The 15,657-nt window shown below is 40.4% G+C and overlaps 1 protein-coding gene across 6 annotated transcripts in view; it reads right to left on the reverse strand.

The window, feature by feature from the left end:
• Positions 1-1,708: 1,708 nt before the first annotated feature.
• The window catches only part of ST8SIA6 (ST8 alpha-N-acetyl-neuraminide alpha-2,8-sialyltransferase 6), a 47,305-nt gene continuing 33,356 nt past the window's right edge, over positions 1,709-15,657 (reverse strand). The window contains exons 8-9 of one of the 6 annotated variants that reach the window (XM_082046195.1): positions 13,741-14,213; positions 1,709-11,692 (exon numbers count right to left, since the gene is read on the reverse strand). In XM_082046195.1, the coding sequence (XP_081902321.1) occupies positions 13,745-14,213 (469 nt within the window). In that variant the 3' untranslated portion in view covers positions 1,709-11,692; positions 13,741-13,744. Of the gene's footprint in view, positions 14,214-15,657 lie in introns of all 6 variants that reach the window. The other 5 variants (XM_082046196.1, XM_082046194.1, XM_082046193.1 and 2 more) reach the window with 5 other exon arrangements.

Below are 15,657 nucleotides of genomic sequence, written 5' to 3' on the forward strand. Positions count from 1 at the left end.
AGAGGCGATTCCCCCTCTTTTTTAAAATGCCAATGGTCTTCCTGTATGTGTATTTTTCCAGCATCTGGGTGTGATGTGGCCATGACCCCAGCTTCACTAGCCCACTGCCATGGCTTTCAACTTGTGGACTAGTCTTTGGCCATTCTCTTCTCCTGGACTAACCCAGTCCCCTTGTTTTGCAACATCTTCTAATGTTGCCTAACAATATTTTGAGGCATGAGGAAAACCTAACCTGGTCCTGGACAATCTTGTTGCTCCTGGGAAAATTCCTTCTTCATCCCTTCTAGCAGCAGGGACCACGTGTGCCAGCTTCATGGGAGATGCTCTGCCCGTCAGAAGTTTGCACTTGGTGCGATCCAGAAGCACTACTCTCACTTGACAGGCACAACATCAGTGCAGAACCACTTCCCTCCCACTCTCCTCTTGCCCAGACAGCTTTTTGCAGACTGCTCCCCTTCTAAGCGGGTGATGAGGAAGAGGCAACGCTGTGTCTGGGGCAGCACTTGCTTATTCTGTACCAGGACTAAGCAGCTAAATATTTGAGACGGCTAAGCTCATTCTAAGGTGCTTTCTTTCCACCGTAGGAATCACACTTCTGCTTTAGGAATCACTCAAATTATAAAGACACATAAGCATCTGCATCACTCATATACACAATTCCATCTGCTAGCACAGCAAACAAAAGAAACCCTTTGGTTTTGATCATATATGAAAGACTGACGTGCTAAGGGAAGGAGAGAGGCTGCAAAGAGCCAGATCTTCATCTTTGGGCAGAAGCCACTTGGTGGTCTCTGAGGCCAAATAACAACTTTCAATTCTAATCCTCTGTTCTGGCTACACTAACATTTGCCAGTTGAAGGTCAGTCCCTAGAGGGCCCTAAAGGATAATAGTCCACAGCACAAAACAGCTGCATGTTCCTATCTGACCTGATTTGACCAGACAGCTGCTATTTGGAGAAGGGTCAATAAGCAAGGCAGAAGCTACATGGCCTTCTTCTGTCCAAAAGTAAAAAGCAAATGCTTTGAGTGAAAATGCTTTCTCTGAACTTCATCTGTTTGAAATTTGTTTACTACAACCATCTCTGTACATGTCTCGCAACCAAAACCTTACTAAGGAAAAAAGCAACATCAAAAAGCCACTGAAACGTATCTAGACGGCTCCTAGGTGCACATTTATGAGATATATACTCATGGCCAGGATTTTGTATGAAAAATTTTTGCATCAGTAGTTTTAGTATTTCCAGGTAATCACTGTTTTCAAAGTGTTCCGTGATTTTTTGAGGTAGTTTTCAAGTTTAATACATATTTTTAGTGAAAAAAAGCAACAATTTTTGTTTCTTGTTTAGTTCCTTTTCTTCTTTGATTTTTCATCAATAAATAATTTTTAAAATATGTTGAGTCATTAGAAGCAATAAAAGATGGTTGATTGCGTTGCCATACAGTAATGGAAAAGACTGAAATGACATGAAGGTATTATTTAAGGAATACATATTTATACATGCCCCAATGCCCAAACCCCTGAACCCGTTTTTAAGCACAGCCTGCCTTTTTCCTTGTACAATTTTAAGCAACCGCCCATATTTCTACTGAGAGTTGCTAGCACTGATGCAGAGGAATCACACTAATGCATTTTTTACACTGTTGTGCCTCAGAAAACATATTTTTGATTGTTAAGTCTCCAGAATACAAAAAGGAAAAAAAATCACAATTATGCCTAATAGGTCTTTATTTCCAAACAGAAACTGCAAAAATATTCTATTACAGAACAGGTAACAACTGCAGAATTCTAAGTATGCATTATAACAGTGAAACCATTGCCTCCTTGACAAAAAATCATTAGGCACTTAAAACAGGAAAACAAAGTACAAATTAAATCAGCCATAACAGATGACTCAACAATACAACTTCATCTTGTTTTTCTGTAATAAAAGCACACACACGGTTGAGGGGCTTTCTGTGCCTCCTCCTAAATCCTGCGCAGAGACACTTCTATGTTACGCTGCACACGTTCTACTCAGACAATATCAAATTCACATCTGAAAACACACATAAGTTCAGTGTTGAGAGAATTTGAAGGAACCTTTTTTGGAAACAGCAGCAGCAGAGCCTACACTAGCAGCTTCACACAGAGCTTGGCGCATGTGGGGAGCACAATTATACCAGCTCCAAGGGGAGGTAAGCTCTGCTTGGACAATTGCATTGAAAAGAAAGGAACCAAAATGAAGGCAAACATAACACATCTTAAGAGACAATGAAACCTCTGGGCAAAGGCTATCATGGAAACTTGATGACATTACATTTTGACATATGGAACAGTCTCTGAAAAGAAAAAATCATGTATTTGCCATCCCTTAGGAGCAGCCCCGTGCAGAACCTCTCAATACACCTATCTTCTCACTTGTAGCTCTCGACCTAAATCAGAAGCAGAGGTAGACTCTTAGAGCCATCTTAGAAAGGTAAATCTCAGAAGCAAATGTCCAAATAACTAAAGAAAATAACCACCTAGAAATCAGATACTCTTAAAAATGATTTTGGGTTGTACCACTGTTTTTTTAGGTGACATTATGTAACTTCCCCCACAGTTTACTCTGGTAGCATAAAATGTAATTAATATTTTAAATAATTTTAATTAGATACTGAAATAATACTAAAAATATTAACACAAAACATACATATGAAGCTACTATATAAAATATGCATATAAAATATGCAGAAATTTCAGCTATTACACTTCAATTTCACAAGAATTTAAGAATGGGTTTGTACCATAAGCACTAACAATAAATACCCCAAGGAGGAGGTGTTTTCAGGGAATCACCTGACAGCTGAGCCAAGAGCTGAAAAGCCTGGCAGCTGCTGAACTACAGACTTGCTGTGAAGAATCTCCTCTTGTCAAGGACTAAAGTGAATAGTGAGGAATTTAAACCCAGCAATCTTGTTGTAGACTAGACTATCCTGTCACAACCATTAGCATGATTCATTCTGACGGCCTCTTGCCATGATACCATGAATTCATGGTGGAATCGTCAAATACTACCATCATACAATTGTCTTGAGTTTTCTCCCCCACTGGAGAAAAGTGGGATGAAAAAAAGACAAGACACAACAGTACCAGGTGCAGCAACAACCACCCATGTCTCACACTGTATTGCTGAAGCTACGTCAGGGTTTAGCAAAAGACAGATTTGACTGTTTATCTGATGGCAATGTAAGGATACCACTCCTCGTATTTAACCTCAGGGGATAAAAAAAAAATTCTAGTAGTTCTGGTACTTGCAATAAAGAAGCACAGCCGGACTGTTTTTGTCCTTAAGCTAGTATATGCCAACACCTGCCACTGACGGGCAGTTATTGCTCAGACACAGAAGGGTGTGAGCTCAGTAAATGGCCACACATCACAGCAATAAGTTTAGTTACTGTGTGGAACTCCTTGGTCTATGGCAAACCCAAGCAGAAGCACTCCCATTTGGTTTAGCTCTTGTACTGCTTGCATTTACTTGACATGGAGAGCACACTGACAGGATGCTAGCCCAGCTGGACCAGTGCACAGTAACCCAGTAACCTGGGGACACTCCCCTGGAGAGCCAGCGTTCCCCAAATAGGCAGGTATTCTCAAATGCAACTTTATGAAAGGAGACCGCTAAGTAACAGCAATAGCTCCTTTGTTTAGTGGCATGCTGCAGATCATTTCATGCTCTGCTTGACCATCATGATAATTTAGAGCCAATTAAGAAATAAAATGAACGTCATGAAAATCTGGAGCAAAGCTTAATAAACACAAATCTGCCCACTCGTTGTGCTCGATAGCTGGAGGCCCCAAATTATTTCTCCTGAGTACCCTGAAATCTCAGCAGCCTTTGAAACTTGGCTGTCCAGAAATTCGGAAAAGGATGATGCTCCTGCCTAAAACAACAGAACTCAAAATCAAGAAAGCCAGGCTTTAGATTGTAAATACACATCCTTTTGTTGCTGTTCTCAGCTACAAGACCTAGAGATGAAAGAGATGAGCTGATGAAGCACCACACAATGAACTATTACTTGGCTGTGAATATACTTCAAACTAAGGTATGTTCAACTAACAAGCACATGTATAAGAAGTCTGCTGTTTCAAACCATGCAACAAGTGGTTATCAGCTGTTGAAACAAAGCTGTTTCAGAATAAAGTACTTCACAGAATGTTCCTTGGGCTTGATCTCATGCAGACTCCTGTACACAAGTGGATGTGTGGTTTGAAGACCTGAGAGCCCCTGCAGGAGTTACTGCATAGATGGTCATGATCTCATTCCACAGATTTGTCACCTGAGAGCAAGTGACAAGACAGGAAAGATCTCCAGGTCAAACATTTTTTAAATGTAGATTGTCACGTTCAGGCTGTAGCTCTACCACAGAGCCTGTGCAGGGTCAAGGTCTAAGTGATCAGTTAACTCAGACCAATTAACCAATCCAGACACCTATACTGGATAAAATAATATATAACAACAGGAATATTTTGCTAGTAATTTGGGGAGCCCACAGAAGATGCTAGGTCAACTAGAACATTTAGTTTCTTTTCCTAAATCACACAGGATGGAGAATTTCATTTTGACTCAAGCGTGGCAATATGTCAGACATCTCACTACTGTACAAAGGAAAGAGAATCAAAGTGAGATTAACTGGTCTCCAAACTGCCAGACCTTGCACAGCTCTCTTCTCTCCAGATGCTGTTTTTGATTCTGGGATTAGCAGAGACTGAAAGCGCAGGCATGCTGAATAATGAGCAAATTTATGCAAGTTCACTGTCAGTGACCTGAGAAACAGTATTTACAGTCAAAGGTATTTTTTTACTGTCGTCATTTCTGAACCTGCTGGTGGTGAACAGCTTGTTCAAGTGACTGTGAAGGGAAAGAAATGGGGGGCAATAATCACCCAGTGTAGGTACCTATAGCCCCTAAATGTCCTCTGTCACTGCAGGGAGAGCTGGGCTCCTGCCCACCAGAGCAGCCACCGTGCTGTGATCCCCCTTGCAGGAGCCCATCTCTCCCTTCTGACCAGGGAGTCCCCCAGAGCTGTCACCTTCTGGACCTGCCCGAGGCTTCAGGGACCTCTGGGCCTGCCCAGCAGCCACCAGATAACAAACGGCCCCCGTCGTGCCCTGTGGTCCCACCTGCAGGGTCTCACCTTCTCTTTTGCTTTGATTCTGAAATTTCCCAGGCTCTGTTGGCATGAACCAATTTTCTTGTTCTGTTGCCACGCCAGGTTTTTGCCAGCTCAGTGTGTCAAAACAGCTCGTGTAGGACCAGACAGGAGCCAGAGATGGCACGAAGGAAAGGTTGGAGTGCAAGAATGAGGAACAGACTGCATAGCCAGCCATTACAGCTTAAGTCACTGCAGAGCTACAGCTCAAATTTAGCACCTCTGGTTACGCAATGCAAATATCCCACCATGCTACCTTCCTTGAGATAAAAACCCAGCCATTTAAAGTGTGTTTTATTCTGCTGCAAGCACAGCAACATTTGATTCATAGCCACACAAACCCCCCAACAGACACTAAACAGGCCCACATAACACCACACAGGGGGAAGAGAAATAACCAGCTCGAGGCAGCACTGGATCCTAAAGGAAGATGCAACATTAAAGATTCAGAGGAGAAAAAGAAATAAAAGCAGCCAAGCAGGCCTTAATCTAATGCCGCTGTGAAGCAGTCGTGTGCAAGGACACTGTCAGCCTTTGCAGAGGTACAGTGGAACTATTAGCACGTTGTCAGTGTTTCTATCTTTAGAAAACTATTTAATCTCAATATTCACTCCATAGTATGTGACAGCACTGGAGGCCCACAAACCCTAAAATTCATTATTCCTTATGTGAAGTAGAGAAACTGAAAGGCCTTTCTTAAACTTTGGTCAAGAATCCTTAATCAAAGCTGCACTTGGCTCAGTCCTGCAGAAGTCTCATAAACATTCACAACTAGGTGCAAAATCCATTTATTCATCATTAACCTGGCACAGATGTAGAAAAATGAGAAATAATATATTTGGCTACTCGAGAAAACATCCTTTGTTGCAGTGAGTGTACTTCAGCGAGTCTTAATCCATCTAACCATACCCTGTCACACAGAAACACCACTATTATATTAACTTGCCCAGCCTGGGCACAAATTAACACAACCCAGCCGCCAAGCACACAGCAGCAGCAGCAACGATAATAAAGTCGCGTACAAGGTCTGTGCTCCCATGGAGCGAAGTGAATCCAACTAATGTCTCATAATAACTTCATGTCTGCACCAAGGCCAGAGAAAGCTACATTAAAAATAGATTCTTAACCTGAAGTCTAATAGAGCACATTTTCATTCTATGAGTTAAGGAGTATTTGTAGGAAAGGGTAGGAAAGGTTAACAATTCCTCCGCACGTTTCTTGTCAGCCCTGTGCTCTATACAAATCACTGAGAGCTTTGAGAGCACAGAGGACCTGGTCTTTGGGTCAATGGCAAGTTCAAACCTTGCTGAAAAAATGCTACAAAGTCAAAGTGTCTGTCCATGTCACAGAGCTTTCCGTTTGCTTTCATCTGCTCCTTCAGCTAAGACCTCTTTTCATCAAAGAAACTAGAATAGGTTTCCTCTTTTTGGCTAAACGCCTCTTGAAATGTATTCCAATAACCTTTCAGTTTACTAATAACATAGCTGCACAGAAATACTCCAGATATGCAGTAACTTCAGCACTTTATGGTGTGTCTAAGTAGCAAACACTTTTGAAAAAAGTTGCTTCTCCACTGCAATTAAGTTTTATTTTCTCCTCTCCACATCTACTTACACACAAGCAGGTTTTTCCACTTCACTCGTGCTGAGCAGTTCACTGAATTTAATCTGAGCAATGAATGGTACCCTTTGTATCATCTCTCAGCACACACAAAGCACTTGCAATTGCTCTGCATACAACGCAAGATCCTCTCCATCTCTAAAAGATATATGAATTCTTCCAAGTCAAACCACGTAGCTGCTACACAGCCAAGATCATCTCATTGCACTACACTAGACTGGAATAAGTTATAGTCCTTGCCTGAACACAGGTATGTCTTTGTGTCTCTGGATGAAATATGACATGGTTTTCCTCAACGTAGGCTGTTTGCATCACCCAAAGGACAACTACATCACATTGCACAGCTTCCAGCTGTGAATGTTCAGGGACAGTCTATGTGAGGCATTTATGGCACAGGAGGAGCTCTTTTGGGAGCAAATTTGTCTTTGGATCTATGACTAGAGTCTTGCAGCAGGCAATCATCCAGAACACTTGTAACGTGGACACAGGGTCTTGCCGCAGCCAGCTCCCCACACACGAGCAGCAGACACCTGTGGCCAGAAACCAGCACAGATTCCACTGCTGGAGAAGACAAAACATGGATCTGTGGTGCTGGAACCATAGCAGACCACGGTAAATCAAACCCTTGTGCTGGCCTCTTTCAGTCACCAGCTGATAATGCAGATGTGCCCATCAACTCAATGCTGATGTCTTTATTTCTGTTAAAAGCCATACTGATATTCAGAGGTCTGCTCATGTATTAGTGGTGTCATTCAATGCCCTAAAGCACTATCTATTTTTTAAAAACCTTACTTTCAGAAATTGACTTTATTACTGATAATATGCAGCCAGGATTCATGGACACTTCTGCTTGGGTAGGAGTAGTATTGGATTCTGATATCATTATCTTGGAAATGGATCGAGATGCTGAAGGTGTCTCAACCAATTGACCTGAAACCATGAATGATTGATTCTAATACTTTCAGGATTATTTATGTGATTATAAAACAGCTACAAGGTAAGCTTTCAGATATTACAACGATATAGAAATGCTCTTATGAAGTATCAGTTTAAAAGTTTTTTTGAACCTTGTTTTATAAGGTTCAATTCATTTAAGTGAGATTTTTTTCAGATATAATCCTCAATGAGTGGAATATTGAATATTCTTTAAATCAGTTGATTGGGGATTTAATGCTACAGTGGCAAAAGGAGTTTTAGTAAACAAAATACCCAAAGGCATCTGACTGTAAAAGAAGGACATTCTGTCTTTGAACTGATCACTCAACAGATTCTCAAAAAATGAACTGAAACTCTTCTTTTAACAGAAAGCAGTTATTACAAATTTTTGTTGGGTTTATTTTTCATTTTGTTTTGTGTGTTTGCTTGGTTTTTGCTTTTTTTTTCCTGCAGTAAGACGTATTAGCAGTAACATACAAGCAGCCATAGCTGGGGTAACAACTGCTTGTTGCAGCTCCTGTAAATGTTAATGTGATTCATTCCATTGGGCTGATATTTCACTTCTTCTTGTTGTAGGATGTTTCTCTGCAGGTATTCCTGGACCATATGGAAACCTAATGCACAAGAACTGCATGGGTTTTAAATTAAGTGACTTTAGGTTCTTTCCTGTTATGTCCTGGTACAGGAGAAGAGCTTGGGGCTGATTGTTAAAGGAATACTCTTCTAATAATGCTTAGTGCAGTTTTCTTGTCTATAGTCACATATTGATACGAGGTATGCTTGGTGAAAAAAGAAATAGAAGCAATAATAGGTTTGGTGCCTATAGTCTTTCTAATGAATGGTCCATCTTTTATGCCAGCTGAGATAGAGAGCTGGGATTGCATGAATGTGAGCAAAGTCAGGCCCTACCAGGACTCTGGGGACTGCAGCCCGGAACCTGCTTTATTGGCCTGACCTGGAACTGAACTGCACCTTGGACACGAACATAAGCAAGAAGAGGGGTTTCTAAACAATTATACGGCTCTGGTCCTTCACACACTTGTTCACAAAATTAACATCATTCACATGAGTGATCCCATTAAATCCACAGCATTATCTATTGCCCACAAAAAAAAAAAAAAAAGCCCATAAATCATTTGACTATCTCTAACCTGAGGGATTTTTTTCATCTGTGCACCTGGGCCAAACTAGGAATGACATGGCTCTGAACTAATTACTCCTCTGTAGCTCTTCTCATCACTCTTCTCACGCAGACAAATGCTAGTGTTTACAGGATCAAGTTCTTAATTGAAAATGTTCACTGCCAACTCATGTAGCTACCATACAGAGACTGTTGTCTGTATTACGTGACATTAACAAAACAGAGAACTTATGGCAAAATATTTTAATGACACTTTAAGAAGAAAAACATGATGAATGTCACATATTGCCACCAACCTGAGATGGTGCTTTGTTATAATTAAACCAATAGTCAGGAGTTTCAGAATTTCCCAAATAAATGTTATTTTGTATTTTAAAAAAAATGTTTACTTGAAATTAAAAAAAATGTAGCAGTCACTGTGTGAAAAAATCACTTCCTTTCCTCCACAAGTATAAAATATTTCTCTATTGTAATAATATAGTTCAATGCTCACAAAACCACATCAGATCAAATCCCACACCAAACTGCTGAGATACACACAAACTGTCTCCTTAGGACCATCACCCTGGAATTAAAACAATAAAATATGTTATTGGCATTTCTTGTATAGTAGGAAAACTGCTTGTTATATTCAAAATAAGACAATAGCTTAGTCTTCTGTGTATGCACTTCACCTTCTGCAGCTGCTTTTTTATCCTGATTTCAGACTGAGAGTCTGTGACGTTCCTCACCCATCATCACAGGTCCACAAAATTCTCCTGGGTAAGCTGGGCTGCCAGTTCCTGACCCAGTGGGAGCAGCTGCTCTTGCTGAAGCAGGACGCCTTCCCTGGAACACCCCAGAACTGCTCACACTCACCCCACCTGCACCACCCTCTTCAGGCTTCCCAAGCTGACCAAGGCTGGGTCTAACCAGTATCTTCATGGGACACATCCACGGCTAATCTGAGTATGGAGATGTTCTAAATTATATTATCTTAATCATATTTTTAAATAGCTAGAGATTGAAATGATTCTGTTTTTTCAACAGGTTAGTTCTGCTGTGGACAAACCAACCCCTTTGAAATCTAACATAAATTCTAATTTGATTTAGTCCCTATTTTTATGTTCTGGTGGGTTTTAACTAAACCAGAAGCAAGTTTTCTCTCATTGTTTCATTACTGACATTATTATCACTTAAGCTTACTTAGTGGCTGAACACATGAGCGAGGTATGTACTTAAAAGCTACACTGCATGGATACTAATGCAGAAGACCTTTCTTTCAATGCTGTATACATCTAATAATTTCATGCTGGATAATATTTGCCCAAGTCAGGGATAGGCTGAAATCTGGCTCCCTGACAGGAATCCAGAGGCATCCTTATTTTCAAAATGTGGTACCATTTTTCTCAAGGTAATTAAAAGTGAATTGTGGGGTAGTTCATATTTCTCTAGTTACATCAAGACACCATAAGCATAAAAGTTTCTGCAGAATTTAAGCTCAGGTTGGTATCCTACTGTTATAAATACATTATTTATAACAATTATACTTATAAATAGGTTATTTATAACAGTATCTATCACTTATTTGGATTGTAGCATTGTAGCAGCTTTCAAGATTAAAAAAGATCACATGCTGACAGAGTTTGGAACAAAACTACTCTCTTTGATGTTAATTCCCAAGCCAGGATGCAGGTGGCCACCTGCTTCTCAAGACCTGCCCTGCTGGATCCACCTGGAGTGGAGAGCTGCATTGCTGCTCCCTCTGGCACAAACAGGTGGCTTTTCATCATCTGCATGGAATTAAAAAGTCCAGACCCAATTTTTACTTTCCAGGTAAGATACACTCACAGTCAGCAGAAGGTTCAGCAGTTCTTACTCCTTAACCTCTGCTCAGCCTCTCTACCTTCAGTCCTTCTGCTCAGACAACTGAGCACTATTCTCTTCCCCAGGCTTCAGGAGTCTCAGTTTCATTCTTTCATGCTTTCTTTCTATGTTTTTTCTGTTGACTAACTCCTCTGAGCAGTTTCTTAATGTTACTGTGGTGTATGTCAAAGCAACACATACTCAGCCTCCCCGCTGTCTCTTTCTAGCAAACAGAAAACCTGATGGATTCTTGGTCAGACAAAATTTGCATTTTAACCAGGCTTCTGGGCAATCAAATTTTTGCTGTCTGATTAATTTATCATCGGACAATTTTTCTAATCAGTTTTTTCTGTCTATTTTTAAATATGAATCAGGCCATTTCCCCTCCTTGACCCTATGTTTACTTGAAGCTAATGACATACCCTTCAGGCTTATCAGGTTAAATCGATGCACAAACAAGACTTCCTTCAGCTGCAGGGCCATAGCAAAAATGATTTGGTAATTCAATACAAAATATTAAAGGTCATTATTCCAATTACATTTCAAGATTTTGCTGATGTTTCATTTTCTACTTCACTATCTGTGATAGGCAGGCATCTACTTTAGCGAAGACATGCACGTGTCTGTTGAGCATGATCATAAAGGCGCAGAGGCAGATATTGAAGCAGATGGAGTTTCCCACATTGTTCAGCATTGGCTCTGCAGGACTCTCCTACCTGACAATTCTCTCTATCCAACATGAAAAGATCACACTTACGATGACGAGGATGGTGTTTAAGAGCAATACTGCCAAAATGATTAATTGGGATACAGTTGTGCTCTCCCTATACTGTTCCGGAACCCGCTACCTGCTTGCAATACAGCTGGTTGCAGCAGAGCAGCTTCTTGCACTTCTTATTTACAGCAGCAAACTTTTGTGTCCCAGTAGCGTGTGAGGGAAGTGGGCACCCAGTTGTGTAAGGAACCTTCAGCTGCCCACTTAGAGGGAAGAGCGTGGAGCAGGGAGAAGAACATAAAAGGCAAATTGAACACAGAAAGGAAATTGTTCAATTTTTAGAGAAGGTCATCTTCAGTTAAATATACTCATTACAGAATTTCAATTATCTCTAATAGTTGAAAATAGTAGCAGAATGCTAGCTCAAACTGAAAGCATTTAATTTCTTTGGTTTTAAAGGGCTAACTTTTCTTTCTGTAAATAGAAGTGTAAATTACAGCAGCACAACTTATCCTTCTGGCTCCTTTTTCCTTACAGCTTATTTAGCAAATCTGGCCTCGGAAGTGATTTTCAGTCTGTCAAGCATGGACAGCGTTTAATCAAACCATACAGATGCTTAAACATTTTTTGTGGCTTCTATCTGCTCCTCTCTAGATTAAATATTCATAAAGAGCTGCCTTTCATTTTCTTAGCTGGTGTAGTTACTACAATTAAAATTACATGGTATGTCTCCTGTGATTTGTATCATAGGAAGAATAAATACAATGGAAACTGCAGGGTATAAACAGCTTAGCCACTAAGAAAAATACATTATGTATTTCTTAACCTTTCCATTTTGCTGCAACTTTTTACAAGCAAAAAAAGCAAACCCTAGCCACATGAAACTGCATACACATACACCTCCTCCTATGTAATCTCCTGCCATGGAGCAGGAGAATGGATTCACTAGATGGCTTCTCTCATGTTTTACATTAATCTAATAACATATGAAAGCAGTTTATTTTTCTATTTCTTCAAATAAACTGAAGCTGAATAAAATTGTGCCTTCTTGGTACTAGCAATCTGCTAGTTCAAAATTTAGCAGTCTCTGACAATGAACCAAGTATGAATGTATCTTTGATAGCATGTTTTCTAAATACTAATACCATCAAAAGATCTTTTCTAATACATTTCAGAACCTAGCCAGAAAACAAGACCTTAGCTTTTGAACTGAAAATTTCTGGCTTGAACAAGATGATGCTATTTTAGTTTATTAAACTTGAGTAATACAGTCTTGAGATTACATCAGTCCAATTAAAGCATATTGTATACAATGGTAGTTCTACCGTGCATTTCACTTACTGTTATATTCACTTGAAGCCCCTGGTGAAATAGAGTTCTGTGAAAAGCAAATCTGACAACAGTATCATGAGCTGGGGAATTTCTGAGTTAGCTTAAAAGACAAAGAATTATTTATACAAATAGCTCTTATTTTGTCAAAGGGGCAAATCAAGATTGAAAACACGCAGACAAATCTTTTCAAAGTCATCTGTAACCTGTACACGGTAAATTGGCTCAAGGTCAGAGGCCAGATTCTGTGCTGCATTTCTCCAAGGCAATACATAGAAGGTAGACATCCAAGGGGTATGTGACAGCAAAGACAGGAAAAGGAATGACACTTCATCCCCTATTTGTAACTCCCAGATTCTGAGCTGCCTGAAGGTAAAATCCTCAGCCAGATCTGCTGTGTGTGCGGCAGCGTCCTCCTGGCTGCCCACGGGCTGCTGTGCAGCCAGGGCTGCGGGAGCACACGGCTCCCAACTCGGCTCTGCCCAGCAAGAGGGAACAAAAGCACAAATGCACGCTGCTCCTTCGTGGGGCAACCTTCATCCTCATTTTGGCCTCTGTACACATCAGGAAAGGCTGTGTCAGGATTAGGTGTCTTCTCTTGTAGATCACAGTATGTGGCTGCCTTTAATACAGCAATTCACAAAAGAGGCTGGTTCGTGGGAATTGATAACAAACCAAACAGAGTTTGGTAGAGAAACATATCAGAGATAAGGAGATACTACTGAATGACCGTGAATTACGGTGACAGTGTGTATTTAGCTATGCTCCCCATCTAAACTTCACAATTAGAAAACATCTTTCAACTCTGTGATACAGTATATTTATTCAGAAAACTCCAGCCTTTCACTTCTTTATGAAAATAACTTGCATTAAGTGTAAGGTAGAAATGTCTCTCTAAGGAAGAACAGACCCACACTGATCACAAAGTTGTCCCTTGACACATTTAAAGAAAGACATTTTATGTGGTAAGAATGTGACCTACCTTTTTAGTCTGATTCACATTTACCAAACTGCAACTTCAAAATGCCTTTGCCATGAAGCTGAAGGATCTGGTTGTATTCTTTGGGCATTGCATGGAAACCTGGTTTAGGCAGCTGGTTGTCATAATAGTGGTGGCTGATTGGCATGTTGTCTATGGATTTTGAGAAAGGCCAGAAGCCATAGAGCTTCACATTCTCACACAGCTCAAGAGCAGCACTAGTGATCATAAAACCAGATGATAACCGGTAGGCTTTCACACCCTTAGTTCTCCAGAACTGGGCAAGATTTTTCAGGTAAGAGGGGTGAAAAAATATTGCCCTTTGGGTTGCTTTGAACTCTTGCAGAGTGTGATATACTTTAAAGGAAGTGGCTGTGTTGCTTCTGAAGGAAAATGCTGGCAATAAAAGGAAAGAATCTCCATAGACCGCAATGTTCTCCAGAAATTCTTTCTTCTTTTCATTTAGTTTGTTGTATCTGTAAAGTAGAATATTTTAGGAAAAGTGTGAATGGAATGTACTATTGATATAAATATTACAGACCAAAACAGCACAACTGCACTTGCATATATGAGTTATGAACTCTGCTGCACCAGTTCAGCCTACCTTACAGATTTATACCCACCTCTTATATGTTGTTATATGTGCAGTTATGAAAATCTGACTTTATTGTATAAAAACGACACATTCGTAAGATTGAATTTGCAACATGGGAGCTACTGAAGCAGATCAAATTTACTGCTAATAAGACCAGAATTGATCAATTCAAGAAATTCCAAAGGAGAATGCAAAAAAAAACTGATTTTATACTTTCTTTGTTTAAAAATACATGCACTATGATATGCGCTGCATGTATTTGTGAAGTCTGTTCCTTACATCAATAGGCATACAATAACCTGTCTTCAAAATATGGGTGTCGGCTCTCTGTGGAAATAGCAGTATGTGTATGAGCAGTCTTGGAGTGTTAAAGATTAGTGTGTGCTCAAGTTTTGCTGGGTCTTAGCTGCTTTTCATATACCTTTAAAATAACTGAAAATATAGGCATGTCTATTTATCTGCTTCGCCTACAAAGGGAACACATGGAGATCTGTAAAGACTTAGAGATCTAACTTCACAAAAGAAGATTTACCCTCAGATGTTTTGGTTCCCCAAACACCAGCAGAGACTTAGTTCTCACCACTGGATAATTCCATGCTCCCTAATGTTGAATAGTGAACTTCCACAGTTATCTAAGAGGTAATGCAAGACATAAGGGGGTCCCTCAACTCATTTCCTCTATAGATCTGAGTTGTCTGGATCACCTGAACATATGGCACTTGGACCCCATTTGGGATTCAAAGCACTGAGTCCTTTTTTGCAGATAGCTGTCTATCTGAGCAGTGCTTTTTTCACCTTTTAAGGGCTACCAGAGCCCACTTTTCACAAATGGCTCCAGCAGAAACCGGAAAACTTGGTTTCATTTCACTTCACAGCTTGAATAGGTTCAAGCCCTTTCCTCAAAAAGCAATTCAAGACAGAGCAGCCACTGCCATTTCCATTCAAATCCCTCACAGAGGAATTATCAGTTAACTCCGGCACAACTGAACTCATGTGAGGAGTGACACACTCCTCCTCAGCCTGAGGGGTTTAAACTTAGAGCTTCTGCTTCCCCAAAAAGTGCCATTACCACCAGACTCTGAAACTCAATGAATGAGATGAGCCCGTCCTGTTGACCCTGGGCCCCTGTGCATGCAGGAGTCAAACAGCCAAAACAAGCCAGAAACACCTGAGCCTTTGTCTAGGAAGAGTAGCTGATGGGTGAGCTTCTGGCCTCTACTCCAAGAATTTTCTCTATTTCTGCTCGCTATAAAGCACATAAAGAGCCTTCAGGACAGAATTCAGATCTCTGTTCTTCCTTAGCTAGAAACCTGAACAACTGAACC

The sequence above is a fragment of the Streptopelia decaocto genome (genome assembly GCF_964273445.1).
Source record: "Streptopelia decaocto genome assembly, chromosome: 2".
Lineage (NCBI taxonomy): Eukaryota > Metazoa > Chordata > Aves > Columbiformes > Columbidae > Streptopelia > Streptopelia decaocto.